The 23,040-nt window shown below is 59.1% G+C and overlaps 2 protein-coding genes across 3 annotated transcripts; one reads left to right on the forward strand and one right to left on the reverse strand.

Moving 5' to 3' along the window:
• On the forward strand, positions 1-6,723 carry LOC112860050 (mesothelin-like protein). Its single transcript, XM_086691695.1, has 14 exons — positions 1-221; positions 1,193-1,313; positions 2,181-2,266; positions 2,423-2,549; positions 2,630-2,820; positions 3,146-3,236; positions 3,444-3,585; positions 3,944-4,137; positions 4,215-4,370; positions 4,443-4,570; positions 5,136-5,266; positions 5,346-5,440; positions 5,656-5,911; positions 6,327-6,723. The coding sequence occupies exons 1-14, from the start codon at positions 82-84 to the stop codon at positions 6,590-6,592; spliced, it is 2,124 nt and encodes a 707-aa protein (XP_086547821.1). The 5' UTR covers positions 1-81; the 3' UTR covers positions 6,593-6,723.
• Positions 6,724-7,026: 303 nt separating this feature from the next.
• On the reverse strand, positions 7,027-23,020 carry MSLN (mesothelin). Of its 2 annotated transcripts, XM_086691693.1 has the most exons (15): positions 20,763-23,020; positions 20,461-20,595; positions 13,143-13,258; positions 11,541-11,750; positions 10,902-11,061; positions 10,216-10,303; positions 9,516-9,559; positions 9,313-9,412; positions 8,860-9,038; positions 8,631-8,786; positions 8,395-8,537; positions 8,189-8,316; positions 7,734-7,828; positions 7,314-7,500; positions 7,027-7,239 (listed from the first exon to the last, which is right to left on the reverse strand). In XM_086691693.1, exons 5-15 carry the CDS (start codon positions 10,959-10,961, stop codon positions 7,151-7,153), a joined length of 1,269 nt encoding a protein of 422 aa, XP_086547819.1. In that variant the 5' UTR covers positions 10,962-11,061; positions 11,541-11,750; positions 13,143-13,258; positions 20,461-20,595; positions 20,763-23,020; the 3' UTR covers positions 7,027-7,150. The 2 variants fall into 2 exon arrangements, with proteins under 2 accessions (XP_086547819.1, XP_086547820.1); XM_086691694.1 differs by lacking the exons at positions 10,216-10,303; positions 10,902-11,061; positions 11,541-11,750; ... (1 more) ...; positions 20,461-20,595; positions 20,763-23,020 and adding an exon at positions 9,944-10,131.
• Between the last annotated feature and the right edge of the window lie 20 nt (positions 23,021-23,040).

The raw sequence follows: 23,040 nt of genomic DNA on the forward strand, positions 1-23,040 counted from the left end.
GGGAGCCCTGGGCAGACCCTTGACGGATGCCCCCACCAGGCAGGCGCAGCTGTGCCGGGGAGGGGGGGGCGTCAGCCGCTCATGGCCCATTCTGTTCCAGGTGCCCAGGTGAGCCCAGGCCTCGCCCTCCTCATATGGCTCACCGCCCACCGCTCTTGTCCCCAGGCCCAGGGCTTCTCCCAGGGAGGGCTGGATGCCAGCAGGGCTGACCTGTGGGCCAGGTGAGTGCCAGCCCCTCCTGCAGTTCCAACCTACAGGTCACATCCTGGCAGCTGATCCCCTGGCGGGGGGGGGGGGGGGCGGGGGGGGCGGGAGGGTGCAGCTCCAGGGGCTGCACCTGATGGCCCAGGCGAGGCTGAGGCAGGGCTGCCCCCAGCACTCACCGACCTTGCCCCAAGGTGGCCCAGGTCACCCAGTGTCCTGCCTCATGTCCCAACCACACCCGAGTGGCCAAGAGTGGGTCCCCCAGGCTGTCGCAGCTGGGGCTGGGGCCGCTGAACCCCTCACCTCTCACACTGCTCTCCCGGCCAGAGTCCTCTGGCTTTCTTCCCCTGCCCCGAGGCTTGGCTGCTCTCTCAGGTCCTAAACAGAGGACCTCGGTAATTCCCAAGCACTGTTCAGAGGGTTCATGCGTGGGCTCAGCCACCCTTCCCTTCCCTGGGAGTCAGAGACCTCTTGTGGACCATCAATCACTGACCAATCAGTGTGCTGATTAGGCAGGGCTGGAGACCCAGGCTGAAGTCCCATGAGATGCCCTCCCCACACACGGATTTTAGTAGACGCACAGCCTGCGGAGCACTCAGCTAGGAACCAGCCTGGCCGTGGTGACACCGCAGATGCCCGGACCACATCTGCCCCAAACACTCAGCCGTTGCTGGGGCCGGGGAGCTCACTCGAGCTCAGAGCCCCCTGGGACCGGGCCCCGGGCGGAAGCACAGACCCAGAGTCCAGGCCGGGGCCATACTGAAGCCCTGCTCATCGCCTGGAGCCTGGGGCCAACTACGTGCCACAGGGGCACAAGTGCGTGCCGAGCAGAGCAGCGGTCTTGCCTGCGCCCAGGCGCCACCAGCCACCCTTCCTGTGTCTCAGCCCCTGGGTGTTGGAGCTGACCTCCCTCCTGTGCACTGCAGTCCGGGCTACACCGCCCGCCCCCCCCCCCCCCCCACTCACCGCCTGCCTCCTTTCTGCCCAGTGCCAACGCCTCCCTCCTGCACAGCTTCTGGTGCCAGCCGGCCAGCCAGCTGCCCCGGGACCAGCTCTCCGCTCTCATCAGGGCGATGGCGACTCGCCGGGTCCTCCTCAGAGCCTGGCAGGTGAATGGCTGTGGTGGATGGGCGCAGGCTGGGGTGCTGAGGGCAGGGGTGTCCCCAGCACAGGACACGGGCCAGCGGGGGGCCTGTGGGGCCGGGTGGGGGCGAGCTCATGGTGGGGGAGAGAAGGGGGGAGCACTGGGGCCCTGCGGGAGACACCGCCAGCGTCACCACCGCCTGAGGGGTGTCCCTTCAGTAGACCCCTATGCGACAGAGGGTCTGGCCCTCCAGAGGTTGGGCTTTCCCTCCCCTGAGTGATTCTCTGCTGCTGCCCACTTTGGGTCATTTCTAGGGCCTTCTCCACCAATTACCTGCAGACCCCCTGCCTTCTGTTCTTGTGTTCGGGTGAGGGCTTATCCGCCAGGCCTGCGCTGGCCGCTTCCTCCCTCCATCTGTCATGCAGTGTCCCCCTTTGGGACGGGTTCTGGGCCCTGGGCAGATCCCCCAGCCTGCTGGCCTCTCCCCGCAACCCACCACTGATCCAAGCATTGCCCGTCCCTGAGTTTAAAGAAACGGAAAGAAGAAAAGCTACCATTTTGTCTCTTTATAACATTGGTATGAAATTAGTACTGAACTTAGAAGGACCTCAAAGTGAGTCAAGCAACACAAGAAATCCAGGCAGGCGGCCCTGAGATAAATGCCTCTGAGTCACCGTAGTGCAGGGGGGCCCAGGGTGGGGAGGACTCTCGGGCTGGCCTTGACACATCCCTAGAGCGGCTGAGACGGGAAGACGACGTGATGTCCAGGTGAGGCGGGGTCCAGGCAGGCAGGGAAGGGGCCACCCTGAGGGGGAGGGTAACGTGGCAGAGAGAAGGGGGCTGGGGGAGCCCTGGGCTGGGCGAGAGAGTGACCCATCACCGCCCTGCCCAGCTCAGCTGCCTGGCCAACCTGGCCGCGCTGCACGGCCTCCAGGACGACTTTGAGCTCCACCCGCCGGACCTGCTGCTTTTCTACAAGTGAGTGCCCGCTCCCGGCCCGAAACCTGGGCAGCACAGGCTGAGCGTGCCTCCTTTGGAGTCCCGGGGACCCCAGCTCCCCAGGGATATCCGGGCCACCCCAGAGCACCGTTGGCCGGTCCCCACCCTCCCGACAGCCCCTCAACCCTCCCGCAGCCTGACACAGGTGAGGGAAGCCGACTGCCGGGCCTTCATCCACCGTGCCGCCCAGGGGGACACGGAGCTGCTGGCCAACCTGCCGGACCAGAGGGCCGCCCTGCAGCGTGTAGCCTTGGCCTGCCTGGTAGGCACCGCGGGCGGGCCCCGGGTGGGCCGGGTGGACCAGAAGTGGGGCCAGGTTCACGCTGACCTGCCGTCCCGTAGGGAGGACCCCGCTTGCGGCTCAGCGCCTCTGACCTGCTGCTCCTCGGGGTCCTGGTGTGCGACATGGACGCGTCCAGCATCGTGGCCGCGGACCCCCGTGTGCTGCAGAATCTGCAGCGCTGCCATCGGCTGACCGCCCCCCAGCAAGCCGCCCTCAACACGCTGCTGGCCAGTGGGGAGACCACGCTTGGGTAGGCAGGGCTGGAACTCTCTGCCCAGGCCTCCCCCTCCGGAGACCGCCAGTGTGTACCGCTCTGCCGACCTTTGACCTCTCGCCCCGGCTCACAGCCCCACTGACCCCGCAGCCTGGGACACACCGGCTTAGGGGTGCTGCCCCCACCCTCCGAACCCCACAGTCCCCTGCCCCCACACCCGGAGTGGGAGAGTCTCTCCCGAGCAGGGTGTCCCCCGCAGGGCAGGCCCCAGAAAGTGGGTGCTGGGAGAGGGGCAGGCAGCCTCCAGGCCCCGGGGCAGTGCTCCCGACCCTGACACAGTGCCCCCCTTCCCACATGCCAGGCCTCCGGGTTCCTGGAACCTAGAGGGGCTGCGGGCTCTGGGACCCCTGGCCACCTACATCAGGTCCAGCCTGTGGATGCAGGTGCAGCAGGTAGGGTGCTCTGGAGTGGGGGGCTGTCCAGCTGGCTGTGGACAAGGGGAGGGGCGTCCGGCCGGCCTTCCAACAGCCACTCTGCTGGGGACTGGTGTCCCCAGTCCCTCCCTGCCCCAGGGTTTCCATCCGTGGGGCGGGAGGAGGAACCAGGGGCCCCTGCCAGCCCCTCACCAGGGTATGGAGTCTGTATGCCCGCTCTGCCAGGCTGTGGGCCTGGACTTCTTCGGCAGCACGGTGGCCACATACCGAGCTGGGCGGCTTAGCCAGCAGGACGCCAGGCGCTTCGTCACTGGCTTTCTGAAGGCCAAGGCTGAGTCGGTGTCCTCTCGGCCCAAGCGGGGCACAGGTCAGTGTGGCCACTGTGGCCCGGGGATGCTCTGTCTCCTCCGCTTTGGGCTCCTAACCCTAGGGCGGGCTCACCCAACATGTGGCATGCTGGCCTGGGCGTGGGCCTGGGCGTGGCATCCAGCCGAGGGGTGCGGGGGGGTGGGGGGGCATCGGGGTTCGTTAGAGCCCAGTGGAGCTGAACTGTAAGGTCGGGCCTGGGTTGGGAGTCGAGGTCAAACTCAATCTGGTCTGGACAGAGTTTTCTTGGCTAGAGGTCAAGCTTGGGGAGGGAGTCAAGGGCAGGCCAAATTCAGGAGTGAGGTGGGTGGGGCCCCAGGTCAGCACAGGTCAGCTCAAAACCCCCAACCCACCCCCAGCCACAGGGAGACCCTGCCTCCGCGGGGACATCACGGCGGCCACGCTGCGCGACGACCTCTTTCTGGTGCACTATGACTGCGTGCAGCTGGAGTCCTGCCTGGGGAGCCACGTGCTCAAAGCCAACCTGGACCCCCTGCTGCAGCACCCGCTGCCGGCCGAGTGCCAGCGCGTCGTCAAGGCCAAGCTGGCTCGGGTGCGCCGCGGACCAGCTGCGGGAAGAGGTGGGCGGGCGCCGGGCGGTGTGGCCTGACCCCCCCACCCCCACCCCAGGTCTACCCGCGCGGGGTCCCCGAGGAGCAGCTGCCGCTCATCGCCTCGCTGGTCTACCTCTACTCCCGCTCCGAGATCGGCCAGTGGAACGTCACGTCCAGAGACACCGTCGTGGCCCTGCTGGCCTCAGATGTGGCCCTGGAGAACCAGACTGAGGTGAGGGCGGTGCGGGGGGCGTGGGGGTGGGGGGCGCCGACCCCGGCCCCGCTGACCCGGCCTCGCCTCCAGGCTGTGCTACAGAAGTACCTGGACCACAACGGCACCCTCACCGGCGCCCTGCTCGTGGCCATCGGGGGCTCCCGCCTCTGCTGGATGAGTGCCAGGCAGATCCAGGCCATCAGGCCCTCGGAGTTCCGGTGAGCAGGCCCAGTGACCGCCCCCTCACCGCCCCTCAGCCAAGGAGGGTGGGGCTCGGCCAGGCCACCTAAGGCTGTTAGTTTTCTATGGCTGCACAACAGAGTGCCATTAACCCAGCCTTTTGACACCTCTCGCTGTCTGGAAACCGGAAGTCTGAGATCAAGGCGTCACAGGACCAGCTGCCTCTGAGGCCTGCAGGGGATGTTCCTGCTTCTGGGGCTGCCCGAACCCCTTGGCCTTCCCGGGCTGGCGGACGCCTCGCCCCGGCCTCGGCCTCCGTGGTCACGCGGCCTCGCACTCTGTCTGCATACAGATCTCCTTCTTGCATCCAGTTGTTAGACCTTGGGCCACGCTAATTCAGCGTGGGGTCATGTTAGAATAGACCTACAGATAGCGACCACGACTCCATTTTCAAACAAGACCACCTTCTGAGGCTGGGGCAGGTGCGAGTTTGGGGAGGGACGCTATTAGGCACAGTACAGAGGGCGAGAGGAAAGCTGTGGAGGGGAGCGGCCAGGAGCGTGAGGGGCTCCCGGCCTGCCCAGCAGCCTCCTCCTCCCCCAGGCTGGCCGGGGCCCTGGATATCTCCTCCTGCCCTCAGAGCCGGAAAGACGTGCTCTACGCCAAGGCCCGCGAGGCCTTCGGCAGCACCAGGACCACGGCTGCGTATTACCGCTTCATGCGTCCTTACCTTGGTGAGACCCTGCCCTGTGTGCAGCAGCCCGTCCCCAGAAGCCCGCCGCCCCTCTCCCCTCACCACTGCCCGGCCCCCAGGAGGTGCCCCCGTGGAGGAGCTGCGGCATCTGGTCCAGGCGAACGTCTCCATGGACATCGACACGTTCACCAATCTGAACCCCCGTGTGCTGCAGGTGGGCCCTGAGGGCTGCCCGCCCAGGGGAGGCCCGAGCGCCCCAAAGTCAGAGGGATGCAGACCGCGTGAACCCCAGCTCACTGCTGCCAGGCCTCACCCCTGTGCTCACTCCTCAGTCAAGCACTGCCCTGCCAGGTCTGCCCTTGGCCCCAAAGCTGGCCTCTGCGGGACCCTCCGGACCCCCCCACCACGGCCCCCTCCCTTCCCTCGCAGAGCCTGAGTGTCGGCAATGTGACGACACTGCTGGGCCAGAACGTGGGGGACCTACAGAAGGCACGGAGCCACCCGACCATCAGCTCTTGGCTGCGCAGCCTCAACAGGTCGGCCCTTGGCGAGCTGGGCCTAGACACGGACCCTGCCGGCCTCAGCGGCCCAGGCCGCTCCACCACTGTCACCCCCAACACCACGCCCCGGGGGCCCTACCCAGCCCCCACGTCAGGCCTTCTCAGGCACAGCGCCCCCGCCTCCGGTATGCTCCCAACCCGCCCTCGCCTCTGGTGGGCCTTCCCCACCCGGCCCGGTCGGTCTGCCCAGCGCCTCTGTGGACCCCCGACCTCACACTCTGTCGGCCACTCTTTCTGTTTGTCTCCCTGGGTGGCATCTGGGTGACACCAGCCTCACTCTTCACTGGCGGCTGAGTTATTGGAGGACAAAATCCCCTCCTCCAAAACCTGCTGAGTGCCAGAAAGTGGGGGGTGGGGGGGTGGGGGGGAAAAGCTGTGCCATCCCTGCCCAGGGCCCAGGACAGCAGCCTACATGGCCTTCCCCAGCTGCAGGGACGGTGTGAGCCTTGAGGGGGTGCCCAGGCCCGGGAGGCGGCGGGACAGCCCGGGGGCGGCTCCCAGCCGGGACTGATGGGTGCTCCCTCCATGTTCTGCCTACAGGCAGCCCACCAGCCCATCTGGGGTACCTGCCACTCTCTGTGGCCCTGCCCTCTGGCCTCCTGTGGCTGCTGTACTGGGGCACCCCAGGGCTCAGCCAGGACTGCTCCTGGGACACCCGCACTATGGCCTCTGAAGACGGCGCCGCCCCAGCACCACGAGCAGGGAAACGGGGGCTGGTAGCTGGGGTCCACCATGTCCGGCATTCTAGGGGCCCGCAGGGCTGGTCCCCACCCACATCCAGCTCCAAGGACAGGGAGCTGGAATGAGGATCTGGGCCCACCCCGAGGCCAGCCCTGAAGAGTTGACGGAGATGCTGTCCCAGCCTTCTGGTCTCCCTCAGATGCTGCTGGGAGGGGGCATCCCTGAGGGATTCGAATAAAAGACAAGGTGACCTTCCTGCCTGTGTCCCTTTGTTCTGAGCCCGAGGAGGGGCAGAGACCTTCTCAGCCGGGAACGGACTTCTGGGCCGTCGTCTTCCGGCCGTGTCTCCAGACGCCACCCTGAGTGTTGGCCTGGACTCGGAGGGGAGACCCCGGGACGGGAAACAGTGGTAGGAAGGCCCTGAAGGCCACCTGCCTGCCTGGACTACCTCCCCTGGACCCCCTCCTCCAAGTGCAAATAGGAGGGGCTACAACTCGGGAACCACATCTACCAGGTCAGGGCCTTCCCACCACGTCCTCAGAACACCACAGGGTGCCTCTGCAGGGAAGGAAAGTGTCCTTTTATTGAACCCCAGTCCCCTTGAGGCGGGCCAGGGAGCACCGGGGCCGCTTTGGCCAGGCGGGGCCTCCAGCAGGGCAGGTCCAGCATCCGGAGCAGCGGGCTCAGTTCGGGACCAAAGCCCACAGCAGAGTCGGGGCCGCAGTGAGCACAGGTCCGGGTCGGAGCAGGCGGGCGCCCCCTGAGAGGGCCTCTGTACAGAGGGAGTGACTCAGACGCCCCATGCCGCTCCGCTCCGACCCCACCCAGCCGGCCACCCTGGCCCACCTCGGAAGCTGAGGTCCAAGACCAGGTAGCCATTGGGGATGCCGCCTCGGAGCCCCAGGCCCAGACTGTCCAGGTCCTCCTGCAGCTGCCGTGAGATCCAATCCCGCACGGGGCTGCTCTCCCGCGCCGCCTTCAGGCCCACCAGGTTCGGACCCAGAAGGTTTCGGACCTCGGCAACGGTCAGCGGCTGCCAGAGCCCCCAGCGGGCCGTCAAGGGCGCCCTGCCTCACCCACAGAAGGCTGCCGGGCTCTGCTCCGCCCAAACCTCCCGGCGCTTCCCTTCCCGGGAGCACAGAACCTGCCTTGGCCGCTCCGGGATTCGGCGCTAGCCCCGGCGCGAAGACAGCCCCTGCCTGGCCCCGCCCCTCCCGTGACCCCGCCCCCGCGGCCCCGCCCCGCGGCCCCGCCCCGCGGCCGTACCACCACTGCCTCGGGCCGCAGCGTCCGGAACGTGGCCAAGTCCATGCTTATGTTCTGACGGCTGAGAGCCCGCAGGTCCTCCGTGGGGGCCCCACCTGACCGCGGGGAGAGGGCCCCAAGCGTGAGACCTCGCAACAGTCCCCAGTCTTATCCCCTGCCCGGAGGCTGCAAGAAGCCGTCCTCCTTCCCCAAGATTCCCTTTTCCTAAGGAGTTCCTGGGCCCCGGGTTCCCCTGGTGCCCATCTGACCCTCAGGGTGCGTGGAGAGGCCGGAGGTGGCCGCGGGAGCATCTGGGCCGGCTCAGAACTCACAGGGTCTCCACCTACACACACTCGTAAGGGCACAGGGCACAGTGACCACCAGTCAAACCAGCAGTGGCCTAGTGAGGCAAGAACTGGCGGCCCCTGTGTGGGGAGCCTTGGCCATCACCGCCCCCTGGGTGTACCCTGGCTCACCCAGATAGAGCTTCATCTTCTCGAAGTATTCAGACCCGCTCATGTTCTGGAAGGCAAGGCGGGCCTTGCGATAGAGTACGTCCATCTGGGCCGGGCGGCATGCATCCAGATCCGGGGGCTGGGCTGCCCTGGAGAGGCAGCAGGGCCCGGACAGTGAGCCCAGGGCGCAGCGTGCCCACCACCCCCGGCGGACCCCTGGGACTCACCAAACAACGCTGTGGTGCACTGACTCCAGCTGCTCAGGACTGAGGAAGCACAGGTACGTCGGATGGAAAGCGGCCAGTGTGTCCAGGGTGGCCTTGTCCAGCTGGCCCCTTCCCACCAGATAGCGGGCAATCAGGGCAGCCACCTGTGGAAGGAGGCCACGGGTGCCTTGGGGCAAGGAGACCCACAATCCCCTGGGGTCTGCACGGCCTCACACCACCCGCTCCCTCCCTGTCACCTGAGCATCCATTTTGTGCCCTTTGCTGACTTCAAGAAGAGATTTCACGGTTTCCAGGGATATCGTGTTCCACTTGTGGATGTCCTCGGGGGTGAGCTCAAGGAAGAAGTACCCGAGGTGCCGGACCAGGGACTCGGGGTACCCCTGTGGATAGAGCTGCCCGGGGAGGTGACTGGATGGCTGGGGATGCTCTGGCGGGGTGGGCAGGTATGAGCCCCTCATGAACTACCTCGTCCAATTTGCGCTTAAAAACGCCCAGCTGCTGGTAGGTGAAGGGCACCATGTTCACCCGGTCCATCTGAGCGGCCAGCAGGGCCCCATCTACACAGGCCTCCAGCTCCCAGGGCTCGTAGAAGACAAGGTGTTCGTCCACCACACGGGCCCTCCGCTCTGGTGGGCAGGCTTTCTCTGCGGGGGCAGGCGGGGGATTGAGGGCTGGACGTCTCTTGTCAACCTCCTCCCCCCAAACCTCACGTAGACAGACCCTGGGCAATGCAGGACCCCCTCCAGGCCTCAGTTTACACATCAGCAGAATGGAGTGATTCTGTCCCTTCTCCGAGGTTGTCACCGTGGAGCAAGCCGAGCGGCCAGAAAGGGCCACGGGTATGGGCAGGTGTGAGCCCACGACCCTACCCCATCCCTGGGTCTCTTGACAGCCAGTGGGACAGGGTTTCCCACTTACTCTCTGTGTCCCGCCGGTCCCTCGGGAGGAGGACGGTCAGCTCAGGCCGCTGCCAAGACAGGTCCCGGGAGGTGCCTTGCAGCCAGGGGGTCATGACACCCTGAGGACAGAGCAGGGCTGTAGCTGAGCTGTGCATGGCCGGGGGTCCGAGGCCCCCTACCTGGGGCCAGACACCTTCCTCTGTCTCCCCAGAGGGAACTTACCGGTCGTGAGTCTGCAGCCCGGACCCTAGAAGGTAGCACCCACCCTGCAGGGGAAGAGCATAAGGCTGGAAGGGACAGCCAGGGATTCCTGGGGTGCCTGCCACCGGCCCCCACCGTATGTAGGAAGGAGGCAAAGCTGCTCCCCCAACACTGTGCTCCCCCCACAGACTTAGGCCCCTGCACCCCATGATGTCACAGCCCACCCCACCCCAAGGGCCCAGGCGTCCCTCATCCTCCTCCTAAGCCTTCACTGCTCCGGTCGAGGAGTTACCCTCTCCGTGGACACTCTCAGCTTGGCCTGAGCGCCCATCACTGCCCTGGCTCAGCCGCTAATGCTGCAGGGCGTGGAGGTCCAGCAGGGGGGCCGCCACAGTCACCTCTGGGGACAGAGACACGGCTGACAGCCTGCCCAGGTCTAGGGCACCTACCTACAACTTGGGGCACCCATCTGGAACTCAGGGCACCTGTTCAGGACTCAGGGCACCCGCCGAGATTCGGAGCACCCGCCAGGACTCGGGCCACCTGTCCAGAACTTGGAACAGCTGCCTGACCTCAGGGCACCTGCCAAGGATGGGGGAGGGGGCACTGCCCACAGGCAGGGAGGAGGTGTGGGGCAATGAGAGCCTTTCTTGAGGCCCCTCAGCTGTTTGGGCCCCCACTACTTTGCAGCAGCACCCCCCCCCCCCACCGCATTACTCACCGAGGCTGAGAAGCAGGAGCAGGAGGCTGCAGTGGGTGGCGGTCCCACGGGACCCCAGGGGAGGCAGAGCAGCCTGCAAGGCCATTGTCTGTGGAGGACAGCCGCTCTGATATCCCCACCGTTTGGGTGAACAACCCCCCCATCCCCCTGACTACCCCCCCCCCGCACCCCTCCTTTCCCCTCCAACCCACCTGCCTCACCCTGGGCCAGTGCAGGGCCTTATGAGGCTGGACTGTCTCAGAGCCCCACACCGAACCTTCTCAGGCCCCTGCAGGTGGCGTCTCTGCAGCCTCCAGCCCTGCTCTCAGGACTGACCTGTCCACCTGACCCGCCCCCTCCGGGAAGCTGGCCCCTCCTGCAGGGGGTGTTGAGTCTGAGTCAGCCAGGCCCCCAGCAGTGAGCCCAGGCGGGCAACTGGTTAGGGCAGGGCTGCCTCTGGCCCAGGCTGGCCTGATTCCACATTTGCACCAGAGCTGGGGATAGATCTGAGTGACCCCCCCCACAACCTGGGGCGTGGCCACTCTCTCCTCCCCATCCTCCTGCTCCTGGCACCTGCCAGGCTTTGTGCAAACCCAGGGCCCGGCTGGACAAGGCCACTGAGGCCCACCTGCTCTCCTGCTTTCTCTTCTGAGGTCCCTCCCAAGACAGAGGCCTCAGTGTCTTGTGGGTACAACACCCCTTCTTACCTGCCAGTCCCTTGGGTGAGGCAGTGGGTGGACAGGGATTCTGGGGCGGTTCCCCTGCATTTTTGGAGTGGGGTTCAAGGGGCCTTGCCAGCCAGTGTGGGGTGTGGAAGTGGGTGGAGAGCCGCTTTCCAGGGAGTATTGTCCCAGGTAGGGTGGGGACCTGCGGGAGACCGAACCAGTGTAGGCCAAACTACATTCACCCCTCCCAGGGAGGGAGGCTGCCCGCCCTGGGCGTGGTGAGCGGAGACATCCCCTCCCCACAAGCCTCCGTGCAAGCCTGCGTCAGCCCCATCTGGGGTCAAAAATGAGGGGGGCGCACTCACCCATCAGCAACGCCTTTCAGCGGGGCGAGGAGCCTAGCGCTGGGGGTGTGTCCTGGGAAGTGGCCCCAGGTGAGCCTTCTCCCCTCCACCCCCAGGTTCCAGAGGTGGCACGAGAAAACCAGACCCCCAGACCAGTAAACGGGCAATGGAGTGAGGGAGGACCCCGCCCCTTGGATGGGTGAGGCCAGGTGGGCCCCTCCCCAGGCCCATGTAACCAGAGAACCCCCAGCACCTCAGATGGCGCTTCCCGGGAGCCCCTGCAGGCCACCGTGGGCCCTGGAATCTGCATCCCTCACATCTCCACCCCCAGACCCACCCCCGGAAGGCCAGGTTGGGGCCACGGAGGCACTTCGGCTGTCAGGTCTGCAGCTTCCGAAGTGGCCTGAGCTCGACCTGCGGTTTCAAGTCTGTTCCCGCCAGTCTGGAGTGCCCGTGTTTGTGTGTGACGTGGAAACAGTCCCCAGCAGAGCTCTGTCTCCCTCTGCGAGCCTGCTGTCAAGCCTCCTTTTCTGTCCTGCATCGTTCCCTGGGGGGGGGGGGGGGGGGGCGCAGTACAGGGAGGGTGTCAGGGCTGGCCCCATCTCTAACCCTGAGGCCTCTGTGACAGCAGCCACCTGGTCGCTGTCACCCTTCAACACCTACACGCTGGCTCAGGGCCAACTGCATGCTGGGCCCTACTCAGATGCTGGCACATGCTAGAGCGGGCAAGGTTCGGGGCCCGTCCAGGGCCCTGGCAGTGGGGCCTGGTGACAGAGAGGCTGGCCCTGCCCCTGCCTTTCTGCCCCTACCCTGCTGCCAGGTGGGGTCTGGGGTCTGAGCGGACCACAAGCTGCTCAGAGCGCAGAATGAGGCAGAGGTAGCTCTGCCTTGACAGATTAACGTCCAGCTCCTTCCCCCGGCCTGAGCGTCAAGAGCTCAGAACTCGGGGCAGGCCAGCTGCCCCACCCAGCCCACCCCAGCCCAACCCCCACCCACCATCTGGTCTTCAAGCGACAGAAAATGAAGTCAGACCACATTCCCAACTTCAGGTCCTTCTGGTGCGAGTTGGCAGGGGAGCCGGACAGGTTCTGGATCTTCCACGTATGGTCATTTAGTCAGCCCCAAGCACAGACACGCTGTGCAGCCAGCCCGGGGTCACGCGGTGTGGCCGGAGCAGCTGGCACTAGGGCAGAACTGACCCTGAGGAGAGTTGGGGGGGGGTCCTCACACTCGCCAAGTGCGAGGACCTTGGAAGGGGGCATCTGTGGTGGCAGGGGCCGGGTTGCCCCCCCAGCCTGCTTCTTTGGGGTGGCCAGGGTCCCTCCCAGGTGGGCCCTGGGACCAGCCTTGGCTAACCCCCGCTCCCACTCAGACCTTGGCTAGAGGTGCCAGGAGTGCTGATGGACGTGACCCCACCCTCACCTCCCCAGGCATGTTCATGCGGGGTGACCCAGACCCCAGCTGGGCCGTTGTCCCCACCCCACGCAGATGAGGCCATGGTCAGCCCCTCTTGGCCCTGAATACTGGGCTGGGCCCCGGGACACCCCGGGAAAGTCCCCTGGGAACGTCCCCTGGTGCCAGTGGGCCCTGCACTGTGGTTCTTTCAGGGCGATCGACCAAACCCGAGCCTCCTTTGCCTTGGTTTCCTCAACCCGGAAGTGAGGTGGCCAAGAGTCCGGCACCCCCTCAGGTCAGTCGAGCCAAACAAAGGAGGCCTTGCCAGCTGGGAGCAGGCTGCTCCTGCCGCAGGAATGTGGGGGGGAGTCACCCGGGAGGAGGGGTGGCCCCGGGTGGAGAGCAGCCCCAGCCTGGGCCTCCCCTGGGGGGCGCGGGCATGTACCAGGCTCGAGTTGGGAGCTGACGCCTTACTTCACAGCGTCTCACTGCCCCATTTCTCGTGCCGTAAGATGAGGCCCAATGGCAAGGGTGGGTCCCCCACCTGGTGCCGCCACAGGATCTCCGCAGGCCGCCCCACTAGTCCTGACACCGGCGAGGACGCGGAGAGAGAGGATCTCTTTGGCACTGCTGGTGGGAATGCTGGCTGGTGCGGCCACTCTGCAAAACGGTATGGAGGCTCCTCAAAAAATTAAAGGTAGAACTACCCTACAACCCAGCAATGGCACTGCTAGGCATTTACCCAAGGGATACAGGTGTGCTGTTTCGAAGGACACGTGCACCCCCATGTTTATAGCAGCACTATCGACAACAGCCAAAGTATGGAAAGAGCCCAAATGTCCAGCGATGGATGAATGGAAAAGAAGATGTGGAATATATACACGATGGAGTATTACTCAGCAATCAAAAAGAATGAAATCTTGCCATTTGCAACTACGTGGATGGAACTGGAGGGTATTATGGTCAGTGAAATTAGTCAGAGAAAGACAGATATCATAGAACTCCACTCATATGAGGACTTTAGGACACAAAACAGATGAACACAAGGGAAGGGAAACAAAAATAATATAAAAACAGGGAGGGGGACAAAACACAAGAGACTCTTAAAGACAGAAAACACACTGAGGGTTGTTGGAGGGTTGTGGGTGAGGGGATGGGCCAAATTAGTGATGGGCATTAAGGAGGACACTCGTTGGGTTGAGCACTGGGTGTTATACACAGGGAATGAATTACCAGAATCTACTCCTGAAATCATTATTGCACTATATGCTAACTAACTTAGATGTAAATTTAAAAATTAATTAAAAGAAAGGAAGAAAGACAAAGACAAAGGAAAGGTCCATCCAGGGGTGCCTGGGTGGTTCAATTTGTTAAGCGACTAACTTCAGCTCGGCAGCTCAGTCATAATCTCGCGGTTCATGAGTTCCAGCCCTGCATCGGGCTCTCTGCTGGTCAGCACAGAGCCCACTTCAGATCCTCTGTCTCTCTCTCTCACTCTGCCCCTCCCCTGCTCTCCCTCTCTCTGTCTCCTAAAAGTAAAAATAAACATTAAAGGGGTGCCTGGGTGGCTCAGTCGGTTAAGCGTCCAACTTCGGCTCAGGCCATGATCTCACAGTTGATGAGTTCGAGCCCCGCATCAGGCTCTGTGCTGACAGCTCGGAGCCTGGAACCTGCTTCAGATTCTGTGTCTCCCTCTCTCTGCCCCTTCCCCGCTCATGCTCTGTCTCTCTGTCTCAAAAATAAAATAAACATTAAATTTTTTTTAAATAAACAAGGAAGGAAGGAAGGAAGGAAGGAAGGAAGGAAGGAAGAGAAAGAAAGAAAGAAAGAAAGAAAGAAAGAAAGAAAGAAAGAAAGAAAGAAAGAAAGAAAGAAAGAAAGAAGAAAGAAAGAAAGAAAGAAAGAAAGAAAGAAAGAAAGAAAGAAAGAAAGAAAGAAAGATCCGTCCACAGATGACAACTGAAACATTCCGGACAAATCGTAAAAACCAAGTCCTTAAGGGTCCTGGGGAAGGAACGAAATCTAGCAGAATTTGGAGGGGAATTGACACTGACGGAGGAGAGCAGCAGGGAGGAGGTCTCCCTCTGCGTATGTAGCTTTGCCCTGAAGATAGTCAGAGGCAGGGTCCCCGTGATCGGGCTCCAGCAGAGATCCCACCATCTTTCTGACTGAAGGAGGAAGGAGCCCAGGATTAGCAGATCCCAGAGAATAAGCGAAGAATTCTGAAAGACAGCCTGGGGAGGGGACCCCAAATTCTGTGTTTGAACTCTACCCAGGTCTCTTGCTGACCCCTGAATCATACATGTACAAGGCAGACTGGAAACAGCTCAGCCAAAGATGAAATACTGGCCGAGACCGACGGGTCTGCAGAGTTCACTGTTCAAGCCTAATCAAGTTTATTGCCAGCCAAGACAAAAGCATCAACAGTCTTCACAGGAATATAACAGAACGCAGTGTCTCTACGACATGATAGTCACAGTATTCATGGTAAAATCCAAGACCGTGTCAACTATACTTTGCTTAAGAAAAAATCCAGGGGCACCTGGGTGGCTCAGTTCGTTGGGCGTCCGACTTTGGCTCAGGTCATGACCTCACAGTTCACAAGTTCGAGCTCCTCATCAGGCTCTGTGCTGACAGTTCAGAGCATGGAGCCTGCTTTGGATTCTGTGTCTCTCTCTCTCTCTGCTGCGCCCTGGCTCATGCTCTCTCTCTCAAAAATAAATAAATAAATAAATAAATAAATAAATAAATAAATAAATAAATAAATAAATAAAATTGTTAAAGCAGCTATTACAACTATACTCAACTGAGTAATGGAAAATAGGCTTTCATGAATGGAGATGTAGGATACACACACACACACACACACACACGCATATAACCAAGTTTTAGAAATGGCAAACACGCGATTTGGAATTTTAAAATCCACAGGATGAGCTTAATAACAAGATTAATCACTTCCAATTGAGAGTCAGGTAGGAGCTCCTCAGTTGCACGGTTAAATGGGTTTTGAAATGTGGAAATTTCCTTTGCGAGAACACTGAGGAGCTGTAGTTTGAACTCAAAACATACAGCTGCTGCCGATGCACAGAGGAGTGGGGAGCCCGCTTCTCGTCTCAGCTTAGACAGCCTGGGAAGCATGTGACCCGCGTCCTTGCGATTCACATAACGTCATTGGTTGAGATGGCAGTAACGTGTGTATGTTTCACATACAAGTACTTCTTTCCCTTGTAATTTGAGGTTAAAATCATTAAGAGACATGATCAAGTCTGAAGCAAAAATTAAATTGCAAAGCAATTCAGTGTTCGATAATTTAGGTTAAAGGAAGTTCTTCACAGTGAATACAACAAACAGTGGATTGTACACTTTAAATGGGTAAGTTGTATGACATGGGTATTACATCTCAATAAAGCTATTTTTTAAAAATAGGCCGGGGCACCTGGGTGCCTCAGTTGGTTAAGCATCTGACTCTTGATTTCGGCTCAGGTCATGATCTCACGGTTCGTGAGTTCAAGCCCCGCATTGGGGTCTGCACTGACAGTGTGGAACCTTCTTGGGATTCTCTGTCTCCCTCTCTCTCTGCCTCTCCCCCCTGCTCATGCTCGCTCTCTCTCTCTCTCTCTCTCTAATAAACAAGCATTTAAAAATAGACTAGAGTAGAACAGAATAAAACAAAACAAAATAAAAAACAGGCCAAGGCAAGAATATCCAGTAGGAAAAGGACCATCTGTTCAACAAACGGGGATGGGACAACTGGGCAGCGACATGCAAAAGAGAGAAATTGAACCACTTTCTTACATCACACACAAAAATAAACTCAAAATGGATGAGAGATCTAAATGTGAGACCTGAAACCATAAAAGTCCTTTAGAAGAGAACACAGGCAGTAGCTTATCTGACACGGGCTGTAACAACTTCTTTCTAGACATGTCTCCTGAGGCAAGGGAAACAAAAACAAAAATAAACTTTTGGGACCTCATCAAGATAAAATGCTTCTGCACAGCAAAGGAAACAATCAACAAAACTAAAAGGCAACCAACTGAATGGAAGAAGATAGTTGCAAGTTACATATCCGATAAGGAGTTAGTATCCAAAATACATAAAGAACTGATACAACTCAATTCCAGAAAACCAAATAATCCAATTAAAAATTGGGCAAAGACATGAACATTTTTCCAAAGACACCCAGATGGCCTCCAGACACATAAAAAGACGCTCAACATCCCTGATCATCAGGGAAATGCAAATCAGAACTCCAGTGAGGGACCACCTCACACCTGTCAAAATGGCTAGACTCAACAACATGAGAAACAACAGTGCTGTCGAGGATGTTGAGAAAGGGGAACCCTCTTGCACTGCTGGTGGGAAAACAAACCAGTGCAGCCAGTGTGGAGACCAGTATGGAGGTTCCTCAAAAAGTTAAAAATAGAACTACCCCCCCCCCGGGGGGGCATCTGGGTGGCTCGGTCGGTTGAGTGTCCAACTTTGCCTTGAGTCATGATCTCACCGTACATGAGTTCTAGCTCCACATCTGGCTCGCTGCTGTCAGCACAGAGCCCGCTTCATATCCTCTGCCCCCCTCTCTGCCCCTCCCCTGCTCACACTCTCTCTCAAAAATAATAAATAAACATTAAAAAAAATAGAATACCCCCAGTCCAGTAATCACACTACTGGGTATTTACCCAAAGAATACAAGAACACTAATTAAAAAGGATACGTGCTGCACCCCAATGTTCACTGCAGCATTATTTACAATAGCGAAATTATGGAAGTGGCCCAAATGGCCATCGATAGATGAATGGATAAAAAACAGGTGGTGTAGGGGCGCCTGGGGGGCTCAGTCGGTTAAGCGTCCTACTTTGGCTCAGGTCACGATCTTGCATTTCGTGAGTTCGAGCCCCTCGTGGGACTCTGTGCTGACAGCTCAGAGCCTGGAGCCTGCTTCGGATTCTGTGTCTCCCTCTCTCTGCCCCTCCCCCACTTGTGCGTGCTCGCTCTCTCTCTCAAAAACAAATAAACAAATTTTTTTACAAGAAGAAGTGGTGTATATAGAGAATGGAATATTGCTCAGCCATTTAAAAAAAAATACGAGATCTTACCATTTGCAACAAATGGATAGGGCTATAGAGCTAGAGGGTATGATGCTCTGAGTGAAACAGTCAGTTGGACAAAGACAAATACCATGTGACTTTACTCATACGTGCAATTTAAGAAACGAAACAAATGGGGGCGCCTGGGGGCTCCGTCGGTTACGCATCTGACTCTTGATTTCAGCTCAGGTCATGATCTCTCCATTTGTGAGTTCAAGCCCCACATGAGGCTCTGTGCTGACAGCTCAGGGCCTGCTTCGGGTTCTCTCTCTTCCTCTCTCTCTCTGCCCCTCCCCTGGCTCATGCTCTCTCTCTCAAAATAAATAATTAAAAAAAAAAAAGAAACCAAACAAGTGAAGGGGGAAGAAAGAGAGACAAACTAAGAAACAGACTCTCAACTACAGAGAACACACTGACGGTTACCAGAGCGGGTGGCGGAAGTTGGTGCCGGGGGTGAAGAGCCCACTCGTCATGATGGGTAGCAGGTGACATGTGGGATCGTTGGATCACTGTACCGCGTGTGCGAAACTGACATCACGCTGTATGTTAACTCCACTGCACTTAAAACATAGATCGATCACTTAAAGAGGCTAAGGATTTGAACAGACACTTCACAAAAGGTGTGTGAATGGCCAGTCAACACACCCGGAACGTGTGGGGACAACAACAGTGGTCCGACATCACCCACCGCCCAGGGAAACGCAAATCAAATCCGTGTGACACTCGCCCACCTGAGCGAGTCAGTTGGAAGGGACTGACAGCGCTGAGCGTTGGCAGGCATACGGAGCAGCCGAACGGTCACACGCTGCTGGTGGACGCGCATGCCAATGCCGTCACTTTCGTCTGGCGTTTCCTTTTCTTTTTTGGGGGGAGACACCGAATCCGAAGCAAGCTCCAGGCTCCGAGCCGTCAGCACAGAGCCCGACGCGGGGCTCGAACTCACGAACTGCGACATCATGACCTGAGCCGAAGTCGGTTGCCCAACCAACTGAGCCACCCGGGCGCCCCTCATCTGGCGTTTTCTTCAGACGTTAGACATACACCTCACTGCGCGATTTGGTCACTCCACTCTTAAGTAATGGCTCCAGAGAAATGAAAATGTACATCCACGCAAAGAACAGTCACAGTAGCTCTATTCACAGTAGCCAAAAATGGGGAAAAGCAATTTTCCACCAATAGATGAACGGACAGACTAAATGTGGTCTGTCCATCTGGCAAGGAGGAGGAACAAGGCACTGACACGTGAAGAAACGATGAGTTTCAAGATCATGCTGAGTGAAGAAGCAGAGGGCAGAGAGAATATAAAATCTTTGTAAAAACTTTAAAATGCAAGCTAATCTATTATAACAAAAAGCAAATCCACGGCTGCCTTCAGCCAGGCAGCTGCCCCCAGGTTAGGGATTCCTGTTCAACAGGGAGTAAGGAACACAAAAGTGCAGTGGAGACGTCCCGCATCCTGGTTGCGGTGGTGGCTTCGTGGGTGTGTACGTGCCAAGGCTCTTTGGATGGTGCACTTTAAACAGATGCCTTTATTGTACACAAATTGCACAATAAAATGGATTTCAAAATCCACAGCCTTGGGGCGCCTGGGTGGCGCAGTCGGTTAAGCGTCCGACTTCAGCTCAGGTCACGATCTCGCGGTCCGTGAGTTCGAGCCCCGCGTCGGGCTCTGGGCTGATGGCTCAGAGCCTGGAGCCTGTTTCCGATTCTGTGTCTCCCTCTCTCTCTGCCCCTCCCCCGTTCATGCTCTGTCTCTCTCTGTCCCAAAAATAAATAAATGTTGAAAAAAAAATTAAAAAAAAAAAAAAAAAGAGTGCAGAATGTCCGTTTCATAAAAAGTTCGGCTGGAAGTTGACGGTGGTGGTGGGTACACAGCATTGTGAGTGTACCTAATACCACCAAATCGTACGCTTAAAGGTGATTGAAAGAGTAAGTTTTATGTATATTTCACAACCATAAAACATCAACAGCGTTCATTCACGTCAGCAATAATAACAAACTTAGTAGAAAAGTAATCCTTTCTAATAACGATGAGATCCACAAAGTCTCTAGGAATCAGCCTAGTAATGCAGAGAACAACCCAGCAGGATAACGCTATCAGTGCTCCTAAAATTGTTCCGTACAATTGGATCCTATTTTTTTTAAAAAATTTTTAATGTTTATTTATTTTTGACAGAGACAGAGAGACAGAGCATGAGTGGGGGAGGGGCAGAGAGAGAGGGAGACACAGAATCTGAAACAGGCTGCAGGCTCTGAGCTGTCAGCCCAGAGCCCGACCCGGGGCTCGAACTCACAGACCGTGAGATCATGACCTCAGCTGAAGTTGGACGCTCAACCGACTGAGCCACCCAGGTGCCCCAATCGATTCAATCCTATTAAAAATTAAAATACAAGGTTTTTTTTTTTTTTTTTCAGGAATGTAACGATTTTATTTTAAAAATAAAGAGAAAAAATATCCGTGACGTAAGAAGAGACAAGTTCCTGGATACTAAGACAAAGGCACACGTAATGAAGTTAGGAACAGACAGCGGGGGCAGGCACGAGACGACGCAAAATGCCCCCGTGTGCACGCAGGGACTGCTACCAGCAATGGCGGGGAAAGGGACAGTCCGTGGGACAGGTGGGGCAGGGAAATGAGGCCCCTTGCCCGCATGGCGGACAAGCTGGGTGCCAAATTCAGTAAGACCTGCGTACAGCAGAGAACACTCTAGGCACATAGAAGGGCCTGGACTGAGGAGTTGCGAAAGATGCCAAGATCCAAACAGAAACTACCTGCTGATTGTGGGTGAGTCTGACTTCACCAGAATGAAGGATTCCTGTTCCACAAACAATTGGCAGTTAGCAGGCAGGCGTCAAACAAGGAGAGGGACAGCCGAAGCCTAGAAGTGCCCGAGGCTCAGTGAGTACCTAGAACGGGGGAGGACGGGAGCCCCTGTGACCACAGAGATTCCAAGTCAAGCAAGGAGAGGGACAAAATTAGAAAGGTGGGGGGTAACAGGTGTTGGTGACCATGTGAGGGACGGCCCGACGGCGGACACCTGGAACGAAGCTCCCATCCCCCCCACCCTGGCAACCTGGATGTGCCTTCCTTTCCGGTCTCCTCCCAGCGCGGCTCAGCTCCGCGTTTTGCAAGTTGCACTCAGGCGTGCAGCTGGCTTCTCCTTCCTCATGCACGACCTCCGTTTGTCCTTCCTCTCTGTCAGGCGTTGCCCCCAGGCTATTGCTGGCCTTGTCACTCTCTGGGTGAACAAAACAAATGTGGGGCTGCTTATTCTGCACAAAAAGAAAAGGCCTTTTTTCTCCCGTTCACAGGACTAAATCTGTTCTTCATCAGGGAGGGCATCCAGTCACGGCTAAGGAGTCGGATGAACAGTCACTCCTGGTTTGATCTCTGGTGTGGACGCACTTCCGTCTAATCTGATCATCTCCATGAGTCCAAGGGTGGGCGGCCAGGTTCCCCGGCAGGACCCACGTCCTGGCACGGCAGGGTCCGAGCCCCGAGTTCAGTAGGCTGTCTCCAGTCCGGTTTCTCGAAACACCTGTTCCCCAGTGTGGGCAAAATAACAAAAAGAACCAGAGTAGGCTGGCCTGGAGCCTGGAGCAGACCTGCCACGGGTCTCTGCACCAGGTGGCCTCTTCCAGGAAGCCTTCGTCGGCTGGCAGTCTTCCTGACTCTGAGAGGTCAGCCCCTTTCTCCCTGAGCCCCTGTTTCCGCCCTGACGCCAGTGTAGAGCAGAATATTCATTCTGTGAATGAAGACCCACTGCAGATGGCTTTTTACCTTTTTACAGAGAAGGAAACTGAGGGCCAGAGAGGTCCGATGACTGACCAGAGCCCACGTAAGAGTCAGGTCTCTCGGCTTTGAGAGAGGAGTGTGGGGACGGTTCCGGTGTCTGGCACCCCCGGGGCAACATTCTCGCTCAGCCACTGCCCTGCGAGCAGGTTCCAGGGCCTCGGTTTCCCGCTTTGCCGGGCGGCACTTGCTGGGGGTGGCTGCATGCCTGCAGCTGGGCCCCAGCCTCAAGGAAACGAGAGGGCCCCTTCCTGCCCCCCAGAACTGGCCAGGTCCGGTAGGTGGCCAGGGATGTTTCCCTTTGCCGCTGTGTCCCTGAGGCCATGGGGACTGCAGCCACAGGAACCAGTGACCCAGCCCAGCTGGCCTGAGGCAGACGTGTGGGTGGTAGGGCTGTGGCTATTCACCCGGCTGATGTCCCCTGCCCTGCTGAACCTCACCTCTGCTCACAGCTATAGACCTGCTCACGGCCACCAGCTAGGTGGCCACTCGTCTTCTTGGACATTCCGAGGGTGTCCGCGAGGGCCAGGGCTGAGGCTGCCAGCACCACACTCTGCGTCAGCCAGGCCTGTGGGCTTCTTGTATGTTGTGGCTTCCCAGGTGGGCTGCAGGGGCTGGAGAGACGTCACCAGAGGATCTGTTCCGGTCGGGCCCTGCCCAGCCCTCCCGCCACCCCCTCTCACGAATCCACACCATCGTCCTGGAGGCTGTGGTCCACTGCGTGGGGCCAGAGCTCACACCATGGCCATCACTGAACTCAAGGACGGGTTCCAAGGGCCACTGACCCTCTTCCAGGCTTCGGTGACTCCTGTCCCAGTTCACTTAATACTCTCAGTGGAGGCCCACGTGCATGCTCCCAACAGGGGCAGGGCTGTGGGCAGAGCTGGGACTGCTTCGTCCAGGGGTGGAGGACATGGGCCAGGTCCCAGGGAGGGGGGAGTGGGCCAGGACCAAGTTTGACCTGAATGCCCACCTGCCTGCTGCTGCTGCCACCCCAAGCCCTGGGCGATGAGGCCCAGTGGAACCTGTGAGTGTCCCCACGGGCCACCGTGGTACTGGGATAGCCTGCTGGGCTCCCGGAGCCTCCCCCTGACCATCAGCCCTCCCCCAACATAATTTGCCTGGATATGACCTTGATGCCTTCTCAGAGGAGCAGAGGAAGCTCACACACAGCTAGATGTGGGGACCCAGAATGGCACAACAGTATCAGGGAGAGGGGGCAATCCTGGGGCTGACCCCAGGTCTCTACTTGGGCCCTGCTGACCCTGACCCAGCTGGCTCCACTGGCCGAGATGAGGGCCAGCCCTGCCCAGACACTCCCGGGCTTGCTTTGCAGGCCCACTGGCATCTGTGAGTGGTATCCTGGGTCAGAGGACACGGGGGAGATGGAACTGCCACTTGCCCAGCTGACCCGTTCCTCAGGCCCGGTGAACGAGCGTTGCCCCAGCCACCTCCCCCTGGACCTCCCCTGCTGCCACATGGGACCTGGCCTCCAGGGCCAGCACAGCCAGGACATCACACTCTGGTTCCAGACTCACCTGCTGCCCTTTCTGCTGGCC

The sequence above is a fragment of the Puma concolor genome, chromosome E3, assembly GCF_028749965.1.
Source record: "Puma concolor isolate L17-30 chromosome E3, mPumCon1.1.hap2, whole genome shotgun sequence".
NCBI classification, from domain to species: Eukaryota; Metazoa; Chordata; class Mammalia; order Carnivora; family Felidae; genus Puma; species Puma concolor.

What these genes read in the sequence shown, in the direction of transcription:
- LOC112860050 (XM_086691695.1), top strand. Translation starts at nt 82, where the DNA reads ATGGCCCATTCTGTTCCAGGTGCCCAGGTGAGCCCAGGCCTCGCCCTC. An exon ending in TCGGCCCAAGCGGGGCACAG is followed by an intron (nt 3,586 to 3,943) that starts GTCAGTGTGGCC and finishes ACCCACCCCCAG; the next exon opens with CCACAGGGAGACCCTGCCTC. An exon ending in ATCAGGCCCTCGGAGTTCCG is followed by an intron (nt 4,571 to 5,135) that starts GTGAGCAGGCCC and finishes CTCCTCCCCCAG; the next exon opens with GCTGGCCGGGGCCCTGGATA.
- MSLN (XM_086691693.1), bottom strand. Translation starts at nt 10,961, where the DNA reads ATGCAGGGGAACCGCCCCAGAATCCCTGTCCACCCACTGCCTCACCCA. An exon ending in CTCACCCAAGGGACTGGCAG is followed by an intron (nt 10,304 to 10,901) that starts GTAAGAAGGGGT and finishes TGTCCTCCACAG; the next exon opens with ACAATGGCCTTGCAGGCTGC. An exon ending in GCTCCTGCTTCTCAGCCTCG is followed by an intron (nt 9,560 to 10,215) that starts GTGAGTAATGCG and finishes CTTCCCCTGCAG; the next exon opens with GGTGGGTGCTACCTTCTAGG.